Here is a 27,647-nt window from a genome sequence, read left to right on the forward strand (position 1 = left end):
CTGTGAACTTTATATTGAAGTCATCACCTGTAGCTGCTGTGGTTCTTTAGCAGCGCCATGCACTGATCAGAGTAATGAATGAGAACAACTTGGGTTGGCATCCAAGCTTGGCAATCCAAGGGTTTTCGCCTTGGAAAGACTTCACACTGCTTGTAGAGAAGGATAATAAAAACTAAAACTCAATCATAATCCTTGCCAACTCCTTAATTGCTCTTCAAAAAGAATCTGAACTTAAAAATCTGTGTACACCTAAGGCTTAGAATTCAGGCAATCTAATGTGGAAAGTAAGATAAGCTGTGTACACCTCCAAAGGCCTAAGTTTTAGGCAATCTGATCTAGAAGATAAGATTTGCCTTAAAAGGATTAAATCTCTTCAAGGACAGTAATTATGACTTATATTGGCAACTTCAAATGGCCCCGATTATGACTGAAAAATAGGGCCTCGATTGAATTTAGAAAGCCAACGTCCCCTTTTATATTAATAATTACCATTTTATTACTTTAGTGGTCATCTTTTGTATTTAATGTAATTTAGTTAGATAAGATCGATCACTCAACTTCTAAAGTTTCTTATTAAAAACTTTCTATTTTGTAGATTTGCAAAATTCTTTATAATGATCTATTCAATCATTTGTTAATACATCAATTATTTTACAAATTACTTAGTGCAATATAGTGATGAAGCAAATCTTTTTTAAAAAAAAATTTTATTTTCTTAAATGAAATTTTATCTAATTTTTTTTCGAAAATCTTTTTGGGATTCATTTGCAAGAAATCTTTGAAACTTGACTAGGGTTTCTCGTGGTCAAAATCGACTCATTTCTTGGACGTTGTAGTTTTCGCTAGGCGTATTCATTGTCTGAAACACGCGTCGGTATTTTGTCACATTTTTTGCAAACTCGCGTGGCTTCTATTTCTGAAAACTGTGTGACCATATTTTCCTCTCTCTGCATTTATTTGAGAGCTTAACAATGTGATCTTTCTGTAAATACTGCGTCCATTCTTTGCTAAAAATGATTTTCATTTTTGCTTCTGCTGCTAATGATGTCATTATATCTCATCCAAATGCCATTTTTTCTACAACTTGGGCACGTGGACTTGCGTTTTTTCCCAAACCTTTTACTATACTAATGACCCTTGTTTGGTTGTTTTTTCTTTGTTGTGATGACCCTTTGGTCAATTACAAACATGGCCTAGTTTTTTTCTCTGCATGATACAATATCTTGCCTCCTCCATCATGTGTTTTGATTGGTACTTCTCTTGCACAAAGCTCGTGGTTTTTTCATGGCTGCTTTGGATTCCTGCATGTTTGGCTAGGGTTTTGTTCAACTCAAGTTGAAAAATTATTTTTATTGCAGATTTATTGTGGGTTTTCCAAGATCTCAAATGGGTCGGCATATTTTTGTGGGTACCTCGATTTTTGTGGCTCAAATTTTTGTACCACTCAGAATTTTATTCAGATTCAAATTCTTTCTAGTTTTTTGAGATCTTTTTTGGGTCTTTTTCGGATTTTTCTAGGTCAACAATTTTTTTGAAAGTTGTGCCAGCTGTATTTCATTTGATGAGTAGGAGATAATTTCCACAACAAGTCAAATTGTGCTATCACTATTAGGATTTAACTGTGTGATTTTGAGTCAAACTCCTTGACCCATGTTTCATGAGTCGTGATTCAACATGAATCCATCTCTCATGAGAATAAATGGAACACTTAGCACTCATTGGATCTAGGTGATGCTCATGAGGGTGAAGCACTGGGACTTCCCGGGAGGTCACCTGTCCCAGTACTACTCTAGCCTAAGCGCACTTAACTACAAAGTTTCCTCCATGGTTAAACCCAAAGCTTGGAACCCCATTTGCAAAACCTTCACCAAGTGTTGTGCCTTATGAACCATACATTAGAAAGCCCTTAAGCTCATCAATTGATAAGTAGGAGATAATTTCCACAAGAAGTCAAATTGTGATATTGCTATTAGGATTTAACTGTGTGATTTTGAGTCAAACTCATTCACCCATGTTTCATGAGTATTTCATTTTTTTGAAGTTTGTACCCACATTTGTCTCAGTTTTTTGCATCAGGATTTGTGTTTTCAAAATTCATGCTATTACCTCTTCTTTATTTCTTGTGCATTGGAAAGTGTACAAGATTGCATCATTGACCAACTTAATGTTGGAGGGCAATCAAAGATTCAACAACATAAATTATAACGCTTGGAAGCAGTGCATGCCTAACAATCTTTGAATATCGTCGCCTTGATATAACTCGATACAATCGTTTTGGGTACAGAGACTTGTCCTAGCTCAGTTCAAGCAGACCAAGGCAAGTTTGATAATCGGAATAGAGGAGTTGCCATGCTTCTCAAGCTCTCTATGACAGATGATCAATTGCCTCAGATTCTTTCTGGGGAGTCTGCAACAGACATCTGGAAGCTTCTGAAGGAGGTGCATGAGACATCCGACAAGAGTCGAGCATTCTTTCTATAGAACCATTTGTTCCCCTTCATGATCGATGCACCACATGTCCTTATCGGAGCAGTTGAAGCTATTGGTTTGAGAATGGAGGAAGAAGATATGGTAGTCATCACACTGAAGAGTCTACCAAAATCTTATGAGCACTTAATAGAAACTCAACACTACTCCTAATGTTGATCTAAATTTTTTGGAGTTATGCACCAAACTTCTACAACATGATCGTTGGAAACAACAGTTTGGTAGTAGTGCCACCTCATTATCCTTAGAGGAAGGATTTTCAGCCAAATCCTTCCATAAGATAAAGGCAAATCCAATTAGACTTAGTATGGCTCAAAGAAGAAGAAGGTTTAGGGTAACAACTATCACAAACGTGGCCATTTGCTCAAGGAATGTCGCAATCAGTTGACTTTTGAACAATGAAAGCAGAGAGGTCTCAGCCTAAAGCTAATGTTTTTGAGCACACAGAGCAGAATGAGTTTGCTTTTTATGCCTTCATGTCTTAAAGACATGCAAACCATGTGAAATCTTCTGCTTGGTATATAGATTCGAGTGATTCTCAACATCTCACTAATAACCGTGATTGGTTTATATATTTTTCTCACTTTATTGATTCAGTTATATTTAGAGAAGCTAAAGATGTCAGCATGGGCAACGTTCAAATACAATATGGTGGGAGGAATCTCATTTTGCTCAATATATACTATGTTCCTAGTATGGAACTAGATCTACTCTCAGTGAGTTGGATCACACAACATTCTCCTGAGCTTCATGTGGTCTTCAATACACACAAGTGCCTGATTGTTGATTGTGTGGGACACACTACTATATTGTTGTTGGCATTGAGGATTATGGTCTATATAGACTTGTGGATATAGGTGATTCTCTTTAGCATGCCTTTGCAACAAAATCACCTTCTATCAACAGTCTTCGGCATCAACGATATGGTCGCTTGAACATTCATTATCTTACTCAACTTGTTCGGGATGATTTAGTACTTGGTCTACCTGATATTCAAACTCAAATTCAATGAGTTTGTGGAGCTTGTGAGGCTGAAAAACAACACAAGTAGCTGTTCAAGGATGGTAACTCATGACGAGTCTCAAAGGTACTATAGTTGGTCCATGGTGATATATGTGGTCCAATGAATACTCATGTTATTCGGTGCTGGTTATTTCTTACTTTTTTTATGATTTCAATAGGAAAATGTGGGTGTACTTTCTTAAATTGAAATCAGATGCATTTATTGTATTCTAGAAATGTAAGGCCTTAGTAGAAAAAGAGTTTGGTTGTTCTATTATATTACTTTGGTTGGAGAATGGGGAGGAGTTTTGTTCTACTGCTTTCTTCACTTTTTGTGATACAGATGTCATAAAACGTTAGTAAAACACCCCATACACCCCTTAACAAAATGACATCGTAGAGCGTCGCAATCACACACCATTATAGAAATGGCTAGGTCTATGATGGAACAAAAAAATGGTCCTTAGAAATATTGGATAGAAGTAGTATTTATTGCAGTCTATCTTCTCAATAGTTCTCCCACACATGCTATTAAGGGGAAGACTACTGAGGAAGCTTGGACTGGCCATAAACCTTGGATCAACCACTTGAAAGTCTTTGGCTCTTTAGCATATCTTTGGATTGTAGATGCCCAAAGCTCCAAGTTAGATTCTAAGAGTTTGAAGCTCATGTTTATAGGATATAATGAAAACCACAAGGCTTAACAGCTAATTGATGTAGATTCTGATCGTCTTATCTTAAGTTGAGATGTTGTCTTTGATGGAGAACAAGGGCCCTTTCTCTCTTCCTTGTTTGAGCAGTATTCTAAGGATTAGCCTTTGAAGGGCACCTTTGATTATGAACCTCGTGACACTATGTGAAAGGTGTTACAAATGTAAATGGTAGAATACTTGAGTGATTAATCAGAGATCAAATGATCTATATATACAAAGAGGAGAGTCGAATAGAATAGAAACATTCTAATATTTACAGAGATTCAACAAGATACAATAGTGAGCTTTAAAAAGAAACATAAAGATTATTCTAATACCCCCCCTTAGTGCTCAATCTATTTACGACACCAATAGATCCCCTGAATTTAACAAACTTGTCAGGACCAAGGGGTTTTGTGAAAATATCTGCTAGTTGCTTTGAGGTAGGGACATAGAGTAACTGAATAGATCCATCTTCTACTAACTGTCGGATGTAATGGCAATGAAGCTCTATGTGCTTGGTTCGTTCATGAAACACTGCGTTCTTGGCAAGTTTGAGGACTCCCTGATTGTCTAAAAACAAAGAAGTCGGACCTGCTTGAGGAATATATATATCTACAAGCATCTGACAAAGCCAAACTGCCTCACAAGCTGCCTTGACAGCTCCTCGATATTCTGCTTCTGTAGAGGAGAGTGCCTGTGCTTGTTGCTTCTTACTATTCCAGGTAATTGCTGCAGATCCAATACTGAACACATAGCCAGAGGTAGATTTTAGTTGCAAAATGTGGGTATATTTTCTTAAGCAAAAATCAGATGCTTGTCCTGTATTTCAGCAGTTTAAAGCCCTAGTAGAAAAAGAGTCTAGTTCCCCCATTCGTACTCTTAGGACCGATAATGGGGGGAAATTTTGTTCTTCTGCTTTCTCTGCCTTCTATACTACTCATGGCATTAGACGTCAGTTCACCACACCTCACACCCCTCAGCAAAACGGTGTTGTAAAGCATCGAAACCGTACCATCACAAAAATGGCTAGGGCTATGCTAGAACATAGAAATGTTCCCAGAAAATATTGGGCAGAAGCAGTATCCACAGCTGTCTAGCTTCTTAACCGGTCACCCGCCCTTGCAGTTAACCATAAAACTCTTGAGGAAGCTTGGTTTGGTCGCAAACCTAGGATCAACCGTTTGAAAGTTTTTGGCTCTCTAGCATATGTATGGATTCTTGATGCCAAACGCACTAAGTTGGATTCCAAAAGCTAGAAACTCATGTTTACAGGATACAGTCACACACATAAGGCCTACAGACTGATTGATGTAAATACTGATCGTTTTATCTTCAGTCGTGATGTTGTGTTTGATGAGGAATTCGAACCATTTCAACTCTCTGCCTCCTTGCCGCATTTTGAGATTCAATCTTCAGCAATCTCTAACTTGGGTCCTTCTATTTTATATGAGTCATTTGATGCAACTGATACACCAGCTTAGCCACCTCCGGATAATACAACTCCTACTCCTACTCCTCATCCAGCTATTCTGACAGCATTTGATATTGGCTCCTCGACTCTTCGGCCAAAATGGTAGGCTCAAACAATTAGTGATCTTCGCCCTGATGAACTCATTGAGGGTAAAACCTCCAGAAATAAGATCATTCAACACAACACAGTTAATGTTGCTCTTATGGCCAACATCCACAGTATCCCTAAGCCCCAGACATATGTAGAGGCCAAAGGAATTCTAGAATGGGAACAGGCAATGGAAGTTGAGCTTCAAAGTCTTCAAAATAATCACATCTGGATTCTTTCAGATATCCCTCTTGGGAAGAAACCTATGCTCCACGGGGACACGTCCCCTGCCTCTGTACCCTAGTACCCGTACCGGGTACGAAACGGGGATTTGGGTACGGATTTTGGCCGTACCCTGCGACGTCCCTTTTTGAGGGGAAAGGGGACGGTCCCCGAAACGCCAAAGAAAGTTTCATAGGAAATTTGGGTACGGATTTCCGTACCGGGGACGGCGTTCCCGTCCCTCGCCCGTACCCTTTTGCCCACGCCGTCCCCTATTTTCCAGCCGGCTGCGGGTGAGTTAAAAAGTTAAAAAAAATGGTTTTTAAAAAAAAAAATTTAGTCTTTTCTATTCCGCCTAGGGCCCACATGGATGTTAAGTTGTTAACCCTAATGTGTCTTCTTAAATAGTTAAAGTTGGAGTTCATTGCTCATTTGAAGTTGTTTGCAAGTTGGGAAGAGGAAGAGGAAAACATTGAACATTCAACAACAACAAAAGAGGAGTGTGTTTTGGAGGTGGAAGAGAAAGTTTTGCCTTCATTTCTACTTCATTCCAGGTATGTTTTTTATTTTCTTTTTGTTTGATTCAAACTTCATTGTTGTTTGTTGTCATTTTTCATTTTTTTCAATGACATAGAGAGGGCATGTTAATGGAACATTGAAATATTTTTTTTTTCTATAACTTGCAGCGGTATACTATAAATCATTGTAAAATCCAAAGGCAAAAACATGAGCAGCAGTGAGAGTGAGGGAAGTAGTGATAGCATGGAAGTTGCCATGCAAGAAACTCAAGTGTCACAATTACAAAGACCAAGAAAAAGACCTAGGGCAGCCATTGATGAGCCTAATGTAGATGTCCCTATGGAAGATGCAATGCCTAATCCATTTGAGTGCCCTTCCAAAGCCCTAAAACAATATGCCAAAGGTCCATTCAACCCTAAGAAACCTCTCCTACAATTTGCCACAAAAGTAGACAAGAATAAGAAGAAAAATTCGGGGGGTAGTAGGGAATGAGAGTGTCATTTATGTAAGAAGCATTATTTTGGGAGCTACACAAGAGTGTATTGCCATCTTTTATGGATAGGTGGGCAAGGGGTGAAAGGTTGCAAAAAAATTACGGAGGAAGAAAAACTTGAGGCCAATAGGTTGTATGTGGAGGGGGAGTTATTGAAATCCGGGGGTCCTATGAGTAGCACACCCACACCCTCATTGACTCCCACTAGCACTGTTAGTAAAGGGAAGGGAAAGGCCAAGACTAAGAGAGATACCAATGTGGCTGATTTATTTAACATACAAGCAAAAGATAGAGCTGAAGAGTCCATTGGCAGATTTCTTGTTGCTCATGGCATACCATACCATGTTTCTCGTTCCTCATTCTATAAACAAATGTGCAAAGATATTTATGCTGCTGGTTCCTCATTTGTACCACCAGGAGAGACTAAATTACGCACCACTATCCTTGACAAAGAGTACTCAAAAGTAAACATTTTGATGGAGGATATGAGGCAAACATGGATGAGTGATGGATGTTCTATTATCATGGATGGTTGGACCGATATCAAACATCGGCCACTCATCAATCTTATTGTCACTAGTACAGCAGGGGCCTATTTTCTTAGAGCCATTGATTGTTCGGAAAAAAAGAAGGATGCATCCTTCCAATTTCAGATTTTGAAGGATGCTATAGAAGAGGTAGGGACTTCAAATGTTGTGCAAGTAGTCACTGATTCAGCCCGTGTGTGTAAATCAGCTGGATTGATAGTAGAGAGCACCTATAGACACATTTTTTGGACCCCATGTTGTGTACATGCATTGAATAACACCTTGAAGGACTTTGGGAAAATTGATTGGATAAAGACTATGGTGTTTGAGGCTAGAGACGTGCAAATGTTTATTTGCAATCATCACACATCTCTTGCATTATTTAGGACATTTTCCAAAAAAGAATTCCTCAAGCCTGTGGAGACTCGATATGCTAGCTACTTCATTTTGTTGGAGAGGATGCTTGAGGTCCAAGAGGCCTTACAATCCATGGTGGTCAATGCAGAGTGGAATAGATGGCATGAATCAAGCACCCCAGATGGAAGACTTGTCAAACGAAGAATCCTAGATGAAAATTGGTGGACCACAATGAGGTAAGAAACTTAAGAATTGGTGGATATCATAATTGTTATTATTGCTGATTTAATAAAAAAAAATTCTGATTTAAGCACTTGCTGATTTTTTTAAAATATTATGTTTCTCACTTGCAATTTTCTTTCATTTGCAGATACATTTGCTCCTTCATTGACCCTATTGTGCAGGTCATTAGATATGCTGATACTGACTCTCCTAGCCTTGGAGAGATTTATGAGACCTTTGATAGCATGCTTGGGCAGATCAAGTAAGCTGTTAAAGATAAGGAACCTACTTTGGAGTTCTATGAGGAGCATCTTAAGCCCATTGTAATGAAAAGGTGGAACACTATGAACAACCCACTTCATATGGCAGCCTATGCAGTCAATCCAAAATGGTATGCACCAAGGCCTGGGAGAGTGCCTCCATCTAATGATGAGGAGGTGAGTTTAATTTATTAAAGAATTCTGATTTTATAATACATTTTTAAATATTTTATTTTATTTGTAAAGTTTATAAACTCTAAGTTCTCACTTCTTAATTTTTGTTTGTTCAATATAGGTGAAGGAGGGCTTCTTCAAGGCCCTTTCAAAAATGTATAGTGCAGAGGATGCTGCAAAAATTCGAGGGCAATGGCTTGACTTTGCCAATCTTTGTGGTCCAACATTTGGTAGACCAAAGGCGAGGACTGATAGAGCTACATTAGCTCAAAAGGACCCGATTGGATGGTGGACATGGCATGGTAGAGATGCACCTGAGCTGAAAGCCCTTGCCACCCGTCTTCTCTCACAGGTTGCGAGTTCCTCTGCTGCAGAGAGGAATTGGTCTACATATAGCTTCATTCAATCGGTCAAGAGGAACAACCTTACCTCTAGACAATCAGAGAAGCTTGTGGCTGTTCATAGTGTATTGCGACTACAAGAGCGACAGAGTCTTGAGTATCGACAGACTCCAGCACTAAGTTGGTATGTTAATCCTGAGGATGCATTGCAGATTGATGAGGATAACACACCCCCAGGGCTGCTTGGAGTTCCATTGGATGAGGACCCTCTGCCTACCCCTGCTAGTGATTCAGAGGATGAGATTGATGATGATCTTGATTTAGATAGAGATTTAGATTCCTAGAGGACAGCCATATATTTGGCTTTCTGCTTTTCAGATACTCAGATACATTATTGCTTTTGATTATTATGGAGTTGGACATCTCATTTACACTTCTAGTATTTACTTTCATTATGTCATTTTGATTTTCATTTCATGCATGATGATGATAGATTGATACTTGGAGCCTTTGGGCATTTTTGCTAATTGTATGCGATATTCGGATATATCATCATATCATATTCTCATTTTGATTCTAATCTTAATAGTTTTCAATTTCCATGTATTCTATGGTGAATGGTTTATCAATGTTATGATTTATCATTGTTATGGTATGCATATCAGAAATATATCTCTAAAGAAGTCTAATTCTCCATATATAAAAAAATTAAAATCCCCTATATTTTATAGCCGTCCCCTGAGGTCCCGTCCCCTAAATTTTGGCTTCGACCCGTACCTGTACTGGAAACACGTTCCCGTCCCCTAAAACGTCCCCATCCCGGAAACTCCGTGGAGCATAGGAAGAAACCCATTAGCTGTAAATGGGTCTATAAGGTCAAGTGTAGTGTGAGAAGCACGATCAACAATTGAACACTTGTTCACACTGAAAATGACATCCAACTGAGGGGAGTGCTTTATAATCTGACTAACATACAAAAGATTATGTTTCATGCCAGGAACATAACATACATTGAGGAACATGAGTCTACTTCCTCCAGACTGAATCTGAACATTGCCCTTGCCGACAATATTGTATTCTTTGGCGCCTTCAAAGATTATTGAGTCAGAATAGGGAGTGAATTCAACAAACCAATCACGCTTGTGAGTGAAATGTCGGGAGGCACCAGAATCTATGTACCAGGCAAAAGATTTCACATGATTTGCAGGTATACTGGCCATAAAGGCAATGTAGATAGATTCTTTCTACTCTTGAGTGTTGGGAAGCATTGGCTTGCTTTTTAATTGAGTCTAACTTCTGATGCTGTTGATACAGATGCTCATAATATGTGAATATCTCAAATGGCACAAACTTCGAGGTGAGAAAAAGAAAGACCTAGAATCAGAGTACCCAGAGGAGAGCTCGAAAAATTCAGAAATAATACGTTGTTAGAATTTGGATCCGCTGGCTCGAAAATCAATGCACAAAAATCAAGGCACCCACAAAAATCTGATGAAGACCCATTTGAGATCTTGAAAAACCCACGAAGAATATTTGATCAAAAAAAATTTTCAGACCCAAAAATTAGGGTTTTGGGCAGAAAATCAGGCAGCGACCATGGAGGTCGAATTTGCAAAAAAGAATGGTGATTTCGTTGAGAAAATGGTCGATTTTGCAGTGGTAGGTCTTTGTTGAGAAAAAACACAGAGCCGTCAGACGATATTGCTGTTGCAGGGGTTTGTAAAACATGCAGAGCCATTCTGAAAAAATGGCAACAAAAAAATGCAGACCCTTTTTTTTGTTCCGCAATTTTGCAAATGAATGTGGCCCAAAAGTAAGTTGATTCCAGTCACAAATCCGGCAGCCAAAGAAAAAAAGGTGATTGGAGAGAAAATCATGTGGTAGAAACACGCATTTTGCAGAAAACGTGTTTGAAAGTCGCGGTTTTTAGGGCAGACTGGTTGAAATCTCAAAAAAAATTCTTTTAGACAAAAAACCTCAAACAAAAAACCCTAGTCGAAATTTCAGGGTTTTTAGAAAGCAAGGATCACGGAATAATTTCGAAAATCGGCTCTGATACCATGTTACAAACGTAAATGGCAGAATACTTGACTGATTAATCGGAGATCAAATGATCTATATATACAAAGAGGAGAGTTGAATAGAATAGAAACATTCTATTCTAGACTACACCTAAATATTAGAGACATTCTAATATTTACAGAGATACAACAAGATACAATAGTGAGCATTAAAAAGAAACATAAAGATTATTCTAATAAGGGGCACCTTTGATTATGGACTTCGTTACACCAGGAGTCATGATTCTAGACTCAGTGGTTTTACAAATTCAGATTGGGCAGGTTCAGTTGATGATAAGACATCAACTTTTGGGTATGTTTTCAATTTGGGTTCTAGCATAGTCACTTGGGCTAGTGAGAAGCAGCGTGCAGTCTCATTTTCCTCAACAAAAGCAGAGTATGAAAGAGCTGTCAAGGCAGCTTGTGAGGCAGTTTGGCTTTGTCAAACGCTGCACTTTTCTCAAGTAGACTTGACTCCTTTGCTCTCTGATAATTAGGGTGTGCTCAAACTTGCCAAGAACTTGGTCTTCCATGAAAGAACCAAACATGTCAATGTTCATTTTCATCACATTCAGCAATTGTTGAAGACGGGACAGTTCACTTGCAGTATGTTTCAACAATGGCTTGGCCTCTTGGTTTAGATAAGTTTGTTAAATTCAGGGAACAACTTGGTGTTGTGGACAAATTGACCATTAAGGGAGGGTATTAGAATATTATTATTTTATTACTTTAATGGTCATCTTTTCTATATAATGTAGTTATTATTTTTATTTCTTTAATGGTCATCATCTTAGAGAAGATTTACTACTCAAGTCTTCTTAAATTTCTTATTAGAAACCTTTATATTTTGTACATTTGTAAAATTCTTTATAATCTATTTGATCATTTGCTAAGACATCAATTATTTTACTAATTGCTTCATGTAATAAAAGTCAACTTTGCAAAATTATTTATCAACTAAAGTGTCAATAAAGAGGGGACATTGAAATATAACATATTCTTTTTATTATTTGTATGTTTCTTTTAAAAAACATCTTGATTGTAAACTCTATAAGAAGAATTCATTCTTTGTTAATAATTCTTCCAATATTTTACCAATTGTTTGTTTAATAACTTCCCTATAAATTAAAGCTGAAATATTTAAAAAATCTAAAAGAGCTTGAATTTTTTTTAATATGATTGTGGTTTCCATATTTACAATGCTCATGAAAGTCAAAATTGAGGGAATGGTCAACCAGTCCTTGTACAAGTTTCTTAGATTTAAAAGCCTTAGGGTCTTTCTCATCAATGTGGCCAATGCATTGATGCCATGACATATTTGTCTTTGTAGTAAGCATCCAGTTCTTGAAAATAGGAACCTTAAAATTGTTGCATTCAATGGTGCACATCACTAGACTATGCAAGCAATGAAAATAAAATATCAACAAGCATGAAAACCAAATAATTAAAATGCTTTATTTTATTTCAGACAAACCTTAGATCAAAGGCTGTGGAAAATTTTGAGTAATAGATGTGAGTTCTTATTTCACTAGCATAATGGCTGTATTGTTTAAATGATAAAATTGCAATTACAATCATTAATGCATGGGAGACTGATGATGAAATAATGAATAATATGTTTATAGTATTTCTGAAGAAATAATTAATGATTAAGATTCAATGTTGGGTCTTAAGTCTGATCCAAGATTGTGGAGGAGATGAGGACAGTTAGTAGGGCATGGAGTCTATTAGTATATTAATAATTAATTTAAATAATTATTATAGTCAACATCATTGATTGGGGAGTTGATAAATTTGGTTGATGAGTTAACTGATTGCATGAAATAACTAACAAAATTCTTGGAGGAAGTGAAAGGGAATTAGCTATGTGCACAAAAGAGTGTTAATAAAAGCATGGGTGAGTAAAGTGAAAAGATTGATGAGTGGACTGAGAGCATCATTGAGTAGACTAACTATATTAGGTGATTAACTAGATGAAGTGGATTTTAGGATTTAGTTTTTAATAAAATGGATAATCAGTGCATATTCTGTGGAATTTGATATTAATTGATTCAATAATCTGTGGATAATGAGAATTTAATTTATTAACTTGATAGATAATGTTGTCTCGCCATGATTAACTTTTGAATGATAGTAGAAGATAAATAATATAATAATGATGAATACTTTTAATGGATATTATAAAATATTGATAGATCAAGGAATGATTATTTCAGTGTCCACAGGTTCTCTTAGCTAAAATCATGACCTTACACCCTAGCACTACCCTCATTATTGGAAACCCACTCCTCCAAGAGTAATGCTTAAGTAAGCTCCAAGGTCAATCAACCATGCATCTTCACATGCATGTGTGGCAAGGGCTGCAACAAACACATCTATTGTCTCTAGTTGGAGCCTTGAAATTAAATTCTCTATAGATACTTTCTTGGCCTTCATTTCCTTGTACTCCTTAATGTGCCCGATTTTCCCTTAATTCTAGCATTTCCCCCTTGAAGCTCCAAAGTCAATCAACCATGCATCTTCACATGCATGTGTGGCAAGTGGTGCAATAAACACATCTATTTTCTCTATTTTTTCCCCTTCAATTTGTTAGGAGACTTAGACCCCCTCTTAGTTTAGATCTCTTGTCCAACTTGTTCTTTCCTTTTACTTTGTTCAACCTTTGACGACCATTTCATATTTTTTTTATGAGTTTTGATTTTTCCTACCTTATCTCCTATTATATTAAGTCACTAACTACATAATTTCTAGCATTGAGATGATACTACGATAACTAGGTTGTCTCACAAATTTGAAAAGAGCATAGCAGAGTGATACATTGGTCTTCCTCATACATTTTGTACACCCATAGATTCCAATTGGTTTGCTATAATACCGAAGGCAATCAAGTGCTTTATCACAAAATTGGCATTGCTCATCTTTAACAAATATTTGTTTTCGAAAAGAGAAAGTTTGTTGATGAGGGACTTTGCCCAATACAAATTCCCTAACTTTGTCGGGAGGTTAATGGTGGTTGTTTTTCCTAGTGCATTTAGAGCAGTGGATTGGAAAGGCAAAGCTGAACCAAGCTTCTTGCCTTCCCATCTGTTATTGCCTAGTCTTCTATAGACATGCCTTAGAGCTTTAACCATAAACAACAGGTCGTAGATCTTTATCAACAAGACCCTCCATCTTTATCTTCCAAAGCTCAAATTTTGAGTAATTTTACTTCTTGATTCCCATTTTAGAGGTACTTGCCAATATCTATATCTGAAAACACTAGATAAATTAAACAAAGTCCTCACTTGAACAAGGTTCAATAATAATAGCTTCTCCTCCCATGGACTGAATAGACTGCAATATTTGTTCTTTGATACCAATTGAAAGGAAACTAATTCTAGATCCACATTAGCCTTTGAGAGAAACAATACAATTAGATATAGATCTAAAGTAATATCAGCATGATGATGATGCTTACTGTACAGGGTAAACGACTACTTATCGCATGTAGTATAGTAAGATATAACACAGAATATATACTTTATTCATATACGCAATATGCACTCCAATGCTTGCAATATGATTATGATGATGATCCAATAGTCCCTTCGGATGATGTACATATACTTTCCCAAAGGGGTGACTCAACCGTCATGCGCCCTTTCGGACACAATTCTACCTATCGGCTACAATATAGAATTTACCGACAACATCATCCCCCCCCAAAAGTAAAGTCGTCTTTGAATGACAAAATAGTGATGACCCTTACAACAAAACTCAATTTAAAACCAAAACAAATAATTACATCAATATTTAGATACTAAGAAGAGGGATGGGTCCCTGGTGTAGTAGCCGTCCGTGCCCTAAGCTCGTTTAGCTCTGCTTGTAGCTTATACACTTGCTCCTTCTGTACTTCAAATTTTGCTTCAGCCTCCATCTGAAGCTTCGAAGCTGATTGCATCATTTCAGCAATCTCTCCAAGTTCTCTCTCTTTCTCCTTTGCCACCTGCTCCTCTGCTGCTAATTGTTCCTTCTCCGCTGCCACCTTTTGTAGCTAACTTTGTTGGGCTAATAGTGCTGCCCTCTTGAATTCCCAGGCTGCCCTCTTTGCAGCTAGCCTGGTAGCTGACACCTCTCGAGCCCTCTCTGCTACTACTTGGTCTGCCTGGCTCCTCCGAAGGGTGTAATATGCATCCCTGTATATCTCGACTATCTCTTGAGTTAAAGCCTCTGCTTAGCTCTCCATACCAGGATCTCTCGTAGTGGCCCAATCCTGGCGCATCTCTGCAGTCTCCACACTCGGCCACCTTCGCTCCTCAAAATGAACTGTAAAGGCCATCGGACATCTTGATCTCATGAAGGATATTACACTCTCTAGCTCCTTTATTGCTGAATCCAAGGCTTGTATCTCTGCAGAAGCCACTATTTGGCGAGCTCGAGTCGCTAGAGTCGTTATATTAGCGAAGAATGCCTCTCTCGTCACTGTTTTTAGCATTGGTAGAGGCTGCTGCTGAGCACCCATAGCCCTCTCTACATTCACATTCCTCCTGTGCCTGCACCAAACTGGTCTTCAAAACACGTTGCATCTATAGCCTCTGCGAACACAGTACTGTCTTCTTAGCTAATTTGACCTTGATAGCCATTAGTGTTGTGTTCTCTGCTTCCAATTCTTGGGCATGCTGAACCAAGTGTCGCTCTACTGCTTCCAATTGGATGGTCAGCTCCTCCTGAGCTCTCTATGCATCCACCAAGATAGCCTCACGTCCAACACCTACACCGAGTGCCTCAAAGCGTAGCACCCCTCTCGAAAGGCTTGCTCCAGTGCTTTCTCCACCTCTAACAGATAGACACTCCATGCCTGCAGTAGCTCTAGGTCTCATCAATTGGTCACACTTCCTAAGACTGATAACTGGATTGATCGGGGGTCTAGGGGCAGCACCCCCGCCACTAAGACGAAATTAGCACCCTCAAACCCACACAAAAGTCCATGGAACACACCATTTTTGTGATTTTCTTTTGATTCCATACTCTTTTTGCCAATCGCTTATGTTTTCTTCACTACTTGTTTATGTCGTTCCTTTTAGTACCATACGTTATTCATTGTGAACTATTTTGATTTGTCGTCCATTTTTTTAAACCTTCTATCATCCTTCTTCTGTGTCCGTATGGTGGTTGTCCCTTGTATCAATTTATGTCGTATGACCGTGCAATTATGTTTTATAACTTCTTTGTAGCTGTCGTTGGTGTATGACACTCTCCAGTCCATACGTAGGTCTTCTTTCGATGTTTCAAGTGTCCGTATGACGCGCACCTCCAAGGCCGTATGGTAACCTTTTCTCCTTCCATCTTGCCTTATTTCCTCCTGTTGTACAGTGGTGTTTCGTTCTATATGCAGGCCGCATGCTTAGTAAACCACTAAGTGCGTACGGTACTTCATGTTCTCCATGTGTGTCCGTACGCCACTAGGTTCTTTGCAATGGACACCTTACGACCATATGGTATACTTTGGCGACCGAGGAACACTTACAACTTCGGCTTCCCAGTTTGCACTTCTATCTAAACTGGTTGTACGATATTTATTTTACCTCTTTCGGGTCTTACAATATCCATTCTTTGCCTATAGATGATCTCCTCTTCTGCATGGTGTTTTCTCTCTGCTCAGCCCTTCGTACGGTATTCTTTTCTTTACTCAGTCTTTCGTACGGTGACAAGTGTTTCTCCTGGTGTATGGCTGTAAGACTTTCTCCTTCTGCTTGGCCGTATGAATTGTCTCTTACCCTTAATAATGCTTTTCCATATGGTGTCCTCTATTTTTCATTGGGGGTCGTATGGTGTTTATATGTTGTTCAGTTTATAATGCTTCCCTCATACTGTGTGGTTTTACGGTTTGCTATATCTCCCTATTACCGTACGATGAGCTTTACTTCCTCTAAGGACAGTATGGTATCATTTTCTTTCTCCTTGGTGATCGTACGGTGACTCTAATCTCCTCCTGCACTCATACATATGTTTTATTGCAGCTGTACGGTATGGTTATCTCATGTAGACAAGTCTTTTCGGCCGTACGATACCTCATATAGCCTTCAACTTATATTTTATCGTTGGTCCAATACATATTATAATTTTCTTTTATATTTACTAATGCTTAATCTTTATACACTATTTACATCTACTTATCTTACATATATACATTATTGTTTTTTATTCCCTTTTACATTGTCTCTAAAGTGTTCGTCCACAGAGGCATGTTATTTCTCCCATGATAGACTTTTAGCTTCGACTCATTCACTGCATTGGCTACTTCCTTCCTGTCGAGCGTCCATAATTTGATTGCCCCATTATTGCTAGCTTCGCGGATCTTGTATGGTCCTACCCACTTCACTTTGAACTTTCTTGGTTTGATCTCGTTACGCCCATTATACTTCAAAACTAATTGTCTTGGTTGAAATCTGTTCAATTTTAAATGCTTGTCATGTCATGCTTTATGGCTGTTTTGTGTAACTTCTGTGGCCCATTGTCCCTGGCAACGACGCCAAATGTTTACCGTACTGGGTGAAAGGATACTTATCACATGTAGTACAGTAAGATATAGCACAAAACAAATACTTTATTCATATATGCAATATGCACTCCAATGATTACAATTTGACTATGATGATGATCCAATTGTCCCTTCGGACGATGTACATATACTTTCCTGAAGGGTTGACTCAACCGTCACGTGCCCTTTCAGATACAATTCTACCTATCGGCTACAATATAGAATTTACTGACAACAGATGAAAATAAACACTAGAGATTCCTTGGGAAAACTTGGACAGGGAGAAAACTCAGCAACAAAGCATACTCAATATATTGATCTTCTCAGTCGATTTGCAATATAATGTCAGCGTCACAGTTTTTCAATGAAGATCAGCACTCTGATTCTTTTAGGAATTCTAGCAGCATAATCTTGTATAAGTTTGACTGCACAATCTCCATCCCAAGTCCTCCATTTATAGGCCAAGGAGACCCATTAAAGCGCTAACTGATTTTCAAAATAATGAGCCAGACCTTGGTCCAACTAGCCCAAGTTGGATCCATGCACTCCTTAAGAATAACTTTTATCTCTGAATTTAACAGTTTGACTCCTACACCCAAGGGGGTCAAGTGTAACTTCCAAGCACACCACGTGAGTGTCTTTATTCCTCTTCCATGCTTCTTACAAAAGGCTAAAAATTGGCACAAAGACATAGTCATAAACTGACTTGTAATCTCTTCAAAGACTTATTACAATCACATAACCAATAAAACTTGGCAGAGTGCCAACTAAGGAATCTAGATTCTCTCCATGTACGGCACAGTTTTTCATAAAGACCCAGCATTTACAATAGATTACAATTATTAAATAATCATGGTAACTGAAGAACTTGCTTAGCGTAAAACACCTAGTATTTATGTGGTCTTTTTCTCTGACAAGATAGCTACCTTAAATATAACTTATAAATAACCAAATCAATGACTATTTACATTTTCAGTGGGTTTTATGCTCCAAATTTGTGTTAAATTTATTTATTCCAAAATCACTTTTTGTAGGGCTTATGTTTAGGTTATTAACTATTTATTATAAATGCATGTTTTACATTATTACATCAATAATTATCAATGTTTAAGTGGATTTTTGTGCTCCTGATTTGGTAAATCTGACTAACCCCAATATCTCTTTTTGATGTGTGTCAAGCTTACCAATCACTTAACTCTCAGTTGGCAGTGGGAATAGGTTTTATACAGAGAAAATTATTAGTTACAAGTGTACACAGAGTGGAACAGGGTCCTTTGAGTTTTTTATTTACTTCTCCTGTATTGCACATCACTGAGTTTAATCTTTGTCACTTACTGATATTTGTTCACACTTCGAGATTGATTGTTTATGTAATATGCATGTGTTTTGTTTGACACCTGCCACAGTCAAAACAGAATTCTTCTACACATGAAAGACGCATGAAAAAGATTCAAAAGAAAATAGAAGAACTGGAGAAGGCAAATCTAGAGACAAAGTCCTGGACCATGCAAGGAGAGGTATTAAATCTGCCACAGATGGGTTGAATCAGAAAATATTTTTGTTTAAGGGATTTCATATTATTTAGTTCTACTGTTGTTTCATTTTATATCAATTTGACTTTTGTTGCTTCTGAGTGTTAGTATCTGATATTCTGTACAATAGGTTACAGCTACCAAAAGACCCAAGAACAGTGCACTTGAAGTAGAGTTAGAATTTGATCATAATATGAGGCCTGCACCAGTGATCACAGAAGAAGTTACTGCATCCCTTGAAGACATCATCAAGCACCGGATTGCTGAGGTAGATCTCTACCACTTTGAATGCGGTTTATCTTGGATGATAGAGTACTGTATTTGGTGTTTGCAGCTGTTTTTGTAATTTAGTTTGTGTATACTAGATAGTTTGTCATTTGTTATTGGGGCTCTGTTACTGTTAATTTGCATTTATCAGGGTATTATCGTTTTTCCATATCTGGAATCAACTTTGCTTTACCCTATTTTAGTTTTTAATTTTTTATGTTCAACTTCTATTGTCTCATTCAAGCATTTGGAATTTTTGAACTTTATGTATTTTTATTTTAACTACTTCAAGTTATATATCAGAGGTGACAGTGCTTTTATAGATACTTATTGTTCCTTGCTTTTCCTTGTGAAATTTAATTGAATGAATGGTGGACATAATTTTTCTGGCATAGATTGTCTACTGTTGTTGCTGATGTTTTATTCTAATTCACAAAGACAGGAGCTTTTTCCATTAGGAAGTGAACAATTTTACCGATTTGTCATCAAGCAGTATTATTTTATTTTTCCTCTTTTTGGTTGTATGATAAAGCTTTTCCCTGTTTGCTTCATACAGGAGGAATCATATTTTAGTTAAGGTGGCCTTTGAAGAGATTTCATTAGGTGTCTGTTTCTCCCTTGTAAAGCCAGGTTGTCTTTTTTCCTCTCCATGGATTGTCGGGAACTTTTATAATTCCTACACGGAAGTCCTTATTATAATGGATCACCTTTTTGTATTGCTGTTGCCCAGTAAATATATTGGATTTGCCTTACTGACATTTTTTCTGTGAAATTTTGTTAGTACAAGTGGATATTAAGTAAGCTGCATGATTATGAAGAATTGCATTACTAATAAATTGCATCTCAACATAATTATGTACTTAGTAAATACAGTTGTAAATTAAATTGTCTACCTCAAGTGTAGTTAAAATTACAGCTGAGTTCCCTGACAAGAACCGATTATTTGAGGTTGTGGCTGTATCGTGTTGGGTTTGATTAGATATTGATAGAAGTTTTGTTTAGTTGATTACCATAGACTTTCTGAGTTGTGAGGTGAGGCAGGCCAAAGTACACCTACAAACTCACTGGCAAGTTTCTGACAGGCTGACTCCTTGGGACTTGCATAGCAGATTTGACTGCCCAAAAGACTCCCACGCAAGTACAAAATTTTGAATTTTATTGAGAAGTTTTAGATTTAACTTAACCAAACATCAGATTAATAAAGGCACACTCAAGTGCATCCATTCTCAAGCAAATGTCTGTTTCTTTCTCATTTGGTTAGGGGCCACTGACTCCTTTATGGTCCTGTTTCTCACATTTTGGAAGGATTCAGAAGTTGGACTCTTGGAGCAAAATTATGAAAAATAGAACATGCCCAAAGGTTTCTGTGTCTTTGAAAGCCTTAAATTGTGCTTGGCCAGGGGTGCTGACCCTATATAACAAAAGGGGCACGACCTTTCAAACCCACTGGGGAATGCTACCCCTAGACACACTTTGGTTTTGAAAAGTGAAAAAATAAATATTGCAATTTTTTAGCTGCACTAGATGGGATTTTTAGAATTCTTCCCCTTTATTTGGCATGAAAGAAGAAAATAATGTTGCTTCCCAATTTTAATGATTCTTTCAGCATCTTTTATCTTCAAGTTTTCTCAAGTAATTGAATTACAATTATGAATTATCCTTTTGGTTTACCAAGTCAGTGCTTATCTTGAATAATGCTAATATAGCTGCAGCAGCATCGAGGACCTGCTTGAGACATGAGTGTAGGCGCAATTTTAGAGCTTGAAATGCTGAACGGAGTGATATTGTTTCCTCTCTACTGTAATTCATGACTCCATTTAGTAATATTTGTTTCTGATATTATCAATATCTTAATCCATGAGTTTTGTACAGCCAAAAAACAGTTCACAATAATATTAGATCAACAAATCTTGTTACTTTAAGCCCAAGTTGCCAAGTCAGGTGCAGGAATCAGGTGCGCAAAATACTTTGGGGGGCGGGGGGGTTGGGTTTGGATGCTTTTGGATTTGTATATATATATATGTGTGTGTGCGTGTGCGTGCACGCGCACAAAGAAACATCAGCTGCGAGCAATTTGAGAACAATGTCAATAAAATTTTTCCGTGAGATGGTTAAATGACAGGTCTAGATGACGAAGGGAAGATGATAACAGCCTGCTCAATTTCTGGGGAATGGCATCACTTAAGTAGTTATGGCAGAGGGTTATGGAAGAAACTACTGTTAGATTTGCAAGCGTGTGCAGAAGGAGTCCATAAAGGTTAAAATTGCTCAAATTTAGCTCTCTCACCCTTCCATATTTGCATTTGATCCCAAGACAGAGACAGGGATTGCCTGAATTGTTAAGTCACTGCTTTAAATTTGTGGATTTTGGATTGTATTGCAGCAGAAACCCTTGAATTGAGTGAAGCACAGCTTGGTCTTGCTCAATGAGCTTGAACAATTCTATAACGATCAAGACTGCCAGAAGTAGCAGAGATTTAGCTTGAATCATCTTCTTCATTACTTGATCATCTGAAATTTCCTCCAATTCATTGCATGTCCGCATGAAATTTCCTCATTCTTCAATAAAATTTGGTGAAATTAAAAGATCTGTGAGAACACTAAATGCATGGCAGGTCAGTCTGTAAGTCAGAGTCAGCATCCACAGGTTTGAACGATTTTAATGGTGGTCAAAAGTCAAAGCTAAGGTTTTCGATTTTTAGGCCTCCTGATGTGCTTGGATGCCCCTGGAGGTGCCCAGGAAGTGCATCAAAGCGCTGTGGATACCATGTGGATGTGCTCCAGCGCATCCACAACCCTGTTATGTGCATCCACAGCGCTGCTATGCATTTCCTGGGAGCCTCCAGGGGGCATCCACCTCTGCCTCTGCCTCTCGATGCATCAGCATCCGCATCCGGGTTGGGGGAGAGAGAATCTGGTAACTGGGGCTTTATTTCAAACCTGCTTTTCTACTCATTTCAAGCTCCAAGGTGTTAGGGACAATTGCTTTCTTACCAATATTAGAAGCATATATTCCATTCTCCTTTGTAAATATTTTCATTTAGCTCTTCTCTAAATCTAGTTTAAAGTTAAAATAAAAAAGATTACAAGCTCTTAGGTGTTAGGGACAATGTTTTACATACTAATATTAGATGGAGTGGGAGTAGTGCAGAATGAGATCTTGCTGTAAGAAAATGAGAAGCTCTTCAGAAATAGATATGGAGAGTTACAAGCACTAATTTTGAGTTATGGAAGTTAAATGGAGGATATGCCTATAGATAGAGATCTATGGGCTGCTGTATTTGGGTCTAAACCTTTTGCCATGCCAACTATGATCTCTTGGACAATAAACAAAGGACCTCGTAAGCATTTCATGGTGGATTTCTTTTTGTTGAGAATGTATACGAAAAGGCCACTATACAAATTCTAGAAAGAGTTGGGGGACATTGGTGTAGGAGCACCAAGGTCAACTTTTGGTCAAAATGGGCCAATTATGCAAATTCCATTTGTGAGTCTTGTTTTGGGTGTAATAAGGTCCATCTGGACCATTTATAAGGATCCTAGTTCATTTGGGGTCTAATTTGCAAGGAAAGTTGTCAAGTAACTTCTCTTGCAAAAAAGTTGTCAATATGGTTTTCTTGGCATGTTAACCATACCTTAGGGTCTTTTGGTCTTTACATGCTTGTTTAAACTTAGTTGAATCTTAGATGTTCTTTTGGGGGGTCATATGGCGAACTTTAAAAAGTTACACTTTTTGTAAAAAATTGTCATCCTTCACCAAATGGTGATTCTTGTTAGTTGGATTTTACTATATAGTTTAAAACTTTTCTAGAAGGCGGGGAAACATATAAAATTGATGTTTCCGTTGACCTAAGTTATTGATTTAGATGTGGATGCAAGAATCAAATGATCGGATGAGTTATCTATTTTTATTTTTTTGATGCATTTATATGTGTATGTGTGCACGCGGAAAGAAATGCAAGAAATATACGAAAGTAAATCATTCCATAGTATGATACTTCACCATTGATAGTTCAACTTAAAACTTTAGAAACACAAATGTACAAATTGAAATAACTGATTAGTAAATTAAAAATTACTCATGTTCAAGATTCCAATGCAATTTGAACTACAAAGTCAAAACTTAGTTCATGATTCAATGTTGATCAATCAAGAGTCAAGACTTAAGAATCACTAATAAGCATAAGGATTCTCAAGAAAATCCACATTCTCATCATCTACAATCCCTGCAAGATCAAGAGTATTTGAACCAAAAATAGTTCCACTTGTGCTAGATGCACCATGTGCCATGATCCTGAAACATTGCATCCAAGTTTGTACATGCAGGGGTTACTTCCCAAAGCTTAGCTGACCCTTCCTTGTATTCATCCTCCTTTCATGACAAAAGACGCAAGTTGGCATGAATAAAAACCAACTCCTCAACTTTCTTTGAGCTCAACTGTTTGCGCTTCACTAAATGGATATAGGAGTATGTACTCCAATTTTGCTCAACACCAAAAAAACTTGCAACCTGGATAGTGTTTAAAAATTTAAACATACAAATGAAAAGCAAATTAAAGAATGTCAAACACTAAATTGTAGAATACAAGTGGTAAACAAAAAACAAAAAAAAAAAAACTTGTGAGAGGATATTTATTGCAAGAGATTGTAGATGCTTGTATGGTTGACCGTACATGTCCCACCATGTGATAGCTTCCATGCCATTTTGGTCCTTTATTGCATTTTAATCTCGAAGCAAATAAACCAAATTTTAGCCTTACCTTTTTTTGCATTTCATCATCTTGGAAGAGTCTTGCACATGCTCTTTTGCACCCATTAGTAACTTCTTTATCCGCATATGTTGCAACTCTTTATGGCATAACATGTATTTCCTTGCTATAGTGCATTGGAGATAAGGCATATGCTAGGAGGTGTAATGGGGTAGTCATCTTCTCCCAAAGATGATGAGTGATTGCTTCCACCTTATTGCACAAGGCTTAACATTTTGAGGGGTCATTCTCATTTGTTTGTACGGAGATTTTTACCTCTTCTACCATGCTGTCCATGCCATCGTACACATCCCCCAAGCAAGGTAAATCTGTATAAGAGAAGGGGAGCATAGTGATGATAGGCTTAGTGAAATCCAATATAAATTGCACAAAAGCCCATCAACTACCATCCAAGACCAAAGCCTCAACCTTTTGGGCTCTCTCTGAACTCGAAACCTTCCATATACTCCATTGGCTAAAAATAACCATTTGGCTTAGCGCCCCTTGCACCTTGACAAGTTTTCTCATAACACTATTATGAGATGCGAATCGGGTCTCAACAACCTAAGCAAGTTAACAGTATGTCAATAAATACTAAGCAAAGTTATGTTCAATTTGATAATTGAACATGAACATAAAAACCTTATTTAAATTAAATAAATAAATGAATTTTACTAATTACAATTTACATTCAACAACAACGATTTAGAGAATGATTTGAATATGGATTAGTGATGTGGTGGTTTGTCACAAACATTTGTATCTCCTCTCCCTCTTAGTATATTCACCCAATCTATTTGGGTGCCAATTTGTTGTAGGACCAAGTTGATAGAGTGTACGATACACGATATTCAAAAAAATGTTCATATTGACTCTTAACCAAAGCACTTGCACCCCTACAATATTTGGCATTTTTTGCAACTACTTGGACCACATTGTCACTACCCACCATCTCTATGGCCTCAATGAGAATTCTAGAAATGATCTGTGAGTCCTTCACTTATCCTTCACAATCAACTGCCCTCCAAAACATTGCCCCTTTGGGGCCTTTGGGGGACACTGCAATCACATTAATCAATGACAAGTTTCTTGTAACTTTCCATCCATTAGACAAAATAGATATACCTGAAGTATTCCAAGAAATTCTAATTGGTTGAGGAGATTTTTCTATAGAAGTCTTCTCTTTTTGAAATAGAGTAGTACACACCCTTTCATACCCAAGACTACTGTAATTAGTCGGTGCTTTATTGAGGGCCACCACAATTTCCTTCCAATGTGGTGATCTCACCAAGTTGAAAGGAAGACCATTGGCATAGAGGCAACTCGCAATGGCTTGATCAAGAAGATCTGTTGCCTCCATTTTAAATGTGGAATCTAATGCATCTCTTTTGTAGGCTGTAACTACTACCTCCTCTTCCTCTCCTCGTACAAGTACTTACAAGAATGGATGTTTGGAGGATACAACTGGATCAGTAGGCAATATCATTTTGTTCTTTCCAGTGGAGGTTGATGGGAACATTTTTTGTGATCTTTTAACCAAATTATCAACTTTTTGTTCTCTTGTAAATTCTACTAATTGTGCATCGATCATGCCCTTTTCATCTTTGCTTCCCATTCCTTTACTAGAAGGGCCTATAAAATGATGTTTGAGCTGAGAATATGAGCTATTGAATGGTTTACAATGACATACATTACATTTCCAATTGTATGACCCACCTCCTGAAACATTTGATAATCTTGTGGCATTTCTTCATAATTGAGATCCTACATTAATTTTGAAGTTATAACTTCCTTCACCTTGCCCTGCAACTGAACTTTGACTACTGGTAGTGGCCATTCTTGCACAATATAATCTAATAAGAAAATAGATAAATTTAAATTAGAAATAAACTATGAATATGAAGCATAGAAGTGTGAAAATATGATACAAAAATATTAAAATAGATAGCTAAACTTGTTTCTTCATTTCTTAAAAAATTGGAAAAAAACTTGTAAAAATTCTTCCCAAACTTGAAAACATTCATCAAAGTCTTTAAAAAATTCAATAAAAGGACTTAAGAATGGATCAATGCTTACCTTAGATGCTTAGAACTCCTTTGGGGAAGCTATCTAACACCTTATGAACAATCCTCTTGAAAAATATTCACCTTGCCTTCAAAATGCAAAAGTGGAGTCCAGATGAGAAGAAAGCCCAATTGTAGACAAAATGAGAAGAATAAAGAATGAATAACTGCTTTTAGGGCTATTTTAGAGTTTAAGAGCAAAAAAAGAATAAAAAACAACATTATGAACATGCAAAATTAAATTTTAATTGATTTTGGAAGCCGAAAAAATGTTTGGACTAGTGGAAGCCTCCAGATGCATTTGAACACCTTGTGGATGCACTTAGGAAACGTTGTATGCGCTTCTCTGAGCATCTAAATGCCTAGGAAGCACTTCTTGCGTACATCAGTAGGGCTTCCTACGTGCTTCGGGCATTTGAATGCATCATAACTTGCATCCAGCTGCCCTTCAGATTGGTAACGTAGTCGTCGACCAATGATTGATCTAATGTAATGATGAAGATAAATCTAAAAAAATGCACTATTTTTCTACAAATTTTGTGTCCATCCACTGTGGCCCGTGTACAACTCTTTATGACCAACATATGCACCAACAACAATTGGAGTCGACAAAGGAGTGGGTTAGCTTCCTTGTAGCGATGGTTTGAGGTTGATCCATTTAGTAGTAAGGAAGATATTGAATTTTTACTGAAAACTATAAACCAAGGGTTTCTAAGACTAGTGAACAAAAATATGAATAACAAGCCATTCCATTGGTAGAGAAATCCCAAAATCTATAGAATGGAAGCTCAATGAGTACTTCTAATGATTCCAAAGTTTCAAAGCTAGGGAGTTGAGTTTGGTTGGGTTTAGTGGATACCCTAGCATAGTGTTTTCTTGTATTTGGCCTAGAATTGGTAGATAGAAGAAGTGTTTGGGAAAAAGGTGAGTGAATAACTATTTTTAGTGTTGAGAGTTGTTGATTCAGACCCCTTGTGATGTGTTTAGAGCCTTGGAGTGGAGATTGGCTGTTAGGGAGAAATATATCTTATACTTGCTTTAAAAAAGAGGGCTAATCATGCTTAATGAATAGACTACTAGTCTTTTATTTACTGATGTGTTCCAAAACAACCATATCATCATTGCACATATCTTTTAGAATTTTCAAAAGGGTACTTGAGTATGTGTTTGGTTCATGGATATCTGCCATGTCTTGAAAAATCAGCCTTGTTTTGTCATTTGTAAGGGCTAGTAGAGAAGTGTAGTTGAGGGTGTGCTAAGTGGTGTGAGGAAATCCGAGTTCTTATGAGTCTTTATGGGCTTGAACATGTTATTTGCACTCAGTCCAAAATGTCTCAATGGTTGAATTGAGGCTTTGAAGCCTTAAAGCACTTTTGGATGTCTTGTTGTCTTTTAGGGGAATTGGATTATTGTGGAGGAACCTTAAACTTGTAGGGATAAGAATGGAATGTTGGTTGGTGACTAAACAAAGAAAAGTCTATGTATGTTTAAAGTATTCAAGTGTCAAGAAGCTTGTCCTTAAAAGTGGAATGTTTTGTTGGATGTCTTGTGATCTTATAGGAGCATTGGATTATTTTGGAGGAACCTAAAACTTGAAGGG

The 27,647-nt window shown here is 37.5% G+C and overlaps 3 protein-coding genes across 3 annotated transcripts in view; all 3 read left to right on the forward strand.

The window, feature by feature from the left end:
* Window positions 1-27,647, forward strand: part of LOC149543321 (U3 small nucleolar ribonucleoprotein) — a 78,553-nt gene that overhangs the window by 17,234 nt on the left and 33,672 nt on the right. The window contains exons 4-5 of the mRNA XM_089798151.1: window positions 18,844-18,954; window positions 19,100-19,237. Of these exons, the coding sequence (XP_089654277.1) occupies window positions 18,844-18,954; window positions 19,100-19,237 (249 nt within the window). The remainder of the gene's footprint in view (window positions 1-18,843; window positions 18,955-19,099; window positions 19,238-27,647) is intronic.
* On the forward strand, window positions 6,982-8,460 carry LOC149543322 (uncharacterized). The gene is made up of 2 exons (XM_089798153.1): window positions 6,982-8,096; window positions 8,231-8,460. The coding sequence occupies exons 1-2, from the start codon at window positions 7,147-7,149 to the stop codon at window positions 8,346-8,348; spliced, it is 1,068 nt and encodes a 355-aa protein (XP_089654279.1). The 5' UTR covers window positions 6,982-7,146; the 3' UTR covers window positions 8,349-8,460.
* On the forward strand, window positions 8,394-9,296 carry LOC149543323 (uncharacterized). Its single transcript, XM_089798152.1, has 2 exons — window positions 8,394-8,519; window positions 8,638-9,296. The coding sequence occupies exons 1-2, from the start codon at window positions 8,409-8,411 to the stop codon at window positions 9,199-9,201; spliced, it is 675 nt and encodes a 224-aa protein (XP_089654278.1). The 5' UTR covers window positions 8,394-8,408; the 3' UTR covers window positions 9,202-9,296.

The sequence above is a fragment of the Cupressus sempervirens genome, chromosome 8 (genome assembly GCF_028749045.1).
Source record: "Cupressus sempervirens isolate cs-2001-9-10 chromosome 8, ASM2874904v1, whole genome shotgun sequence".
NCBI lineage: Eukaryota > Viridiplantae > Streptophyta > Pinopsida > Cupressales > Cupressaceae > Cupressus > Cupressus sempervirens.

Bases quoted from the DNA above. Each gene is read 5' to 3' on its own strand.
- LOC149543322 (XM_089798153.1), top strand. From the start codon at position 7,147: ATGAGTAGCACACCCACACCCTCATTGACTCCCACTAGCACTGTTAGT. The intron at 8,097-8,230 runs GTAAGAAACTTA...TTTCATTTGCAG, and splicing joins AATTGGTGGACCACAATGAG to ATACATTTGCTCCTTCATTG.
- LOC149543323 (XM_089798152.1), top strand. From the start codon at position 8,409: ATGAAAAGGTGGAACACTATGAACAACCCACTTCATATGGCAGCCTAT. The intron at 8,520-8,637 runs GTGAGTTTAATT...TGTTCAATATAG, and splicing joins CTCCATCTAATGATGAGGAG to GTGAAGGAGGGCTTCTTCAA.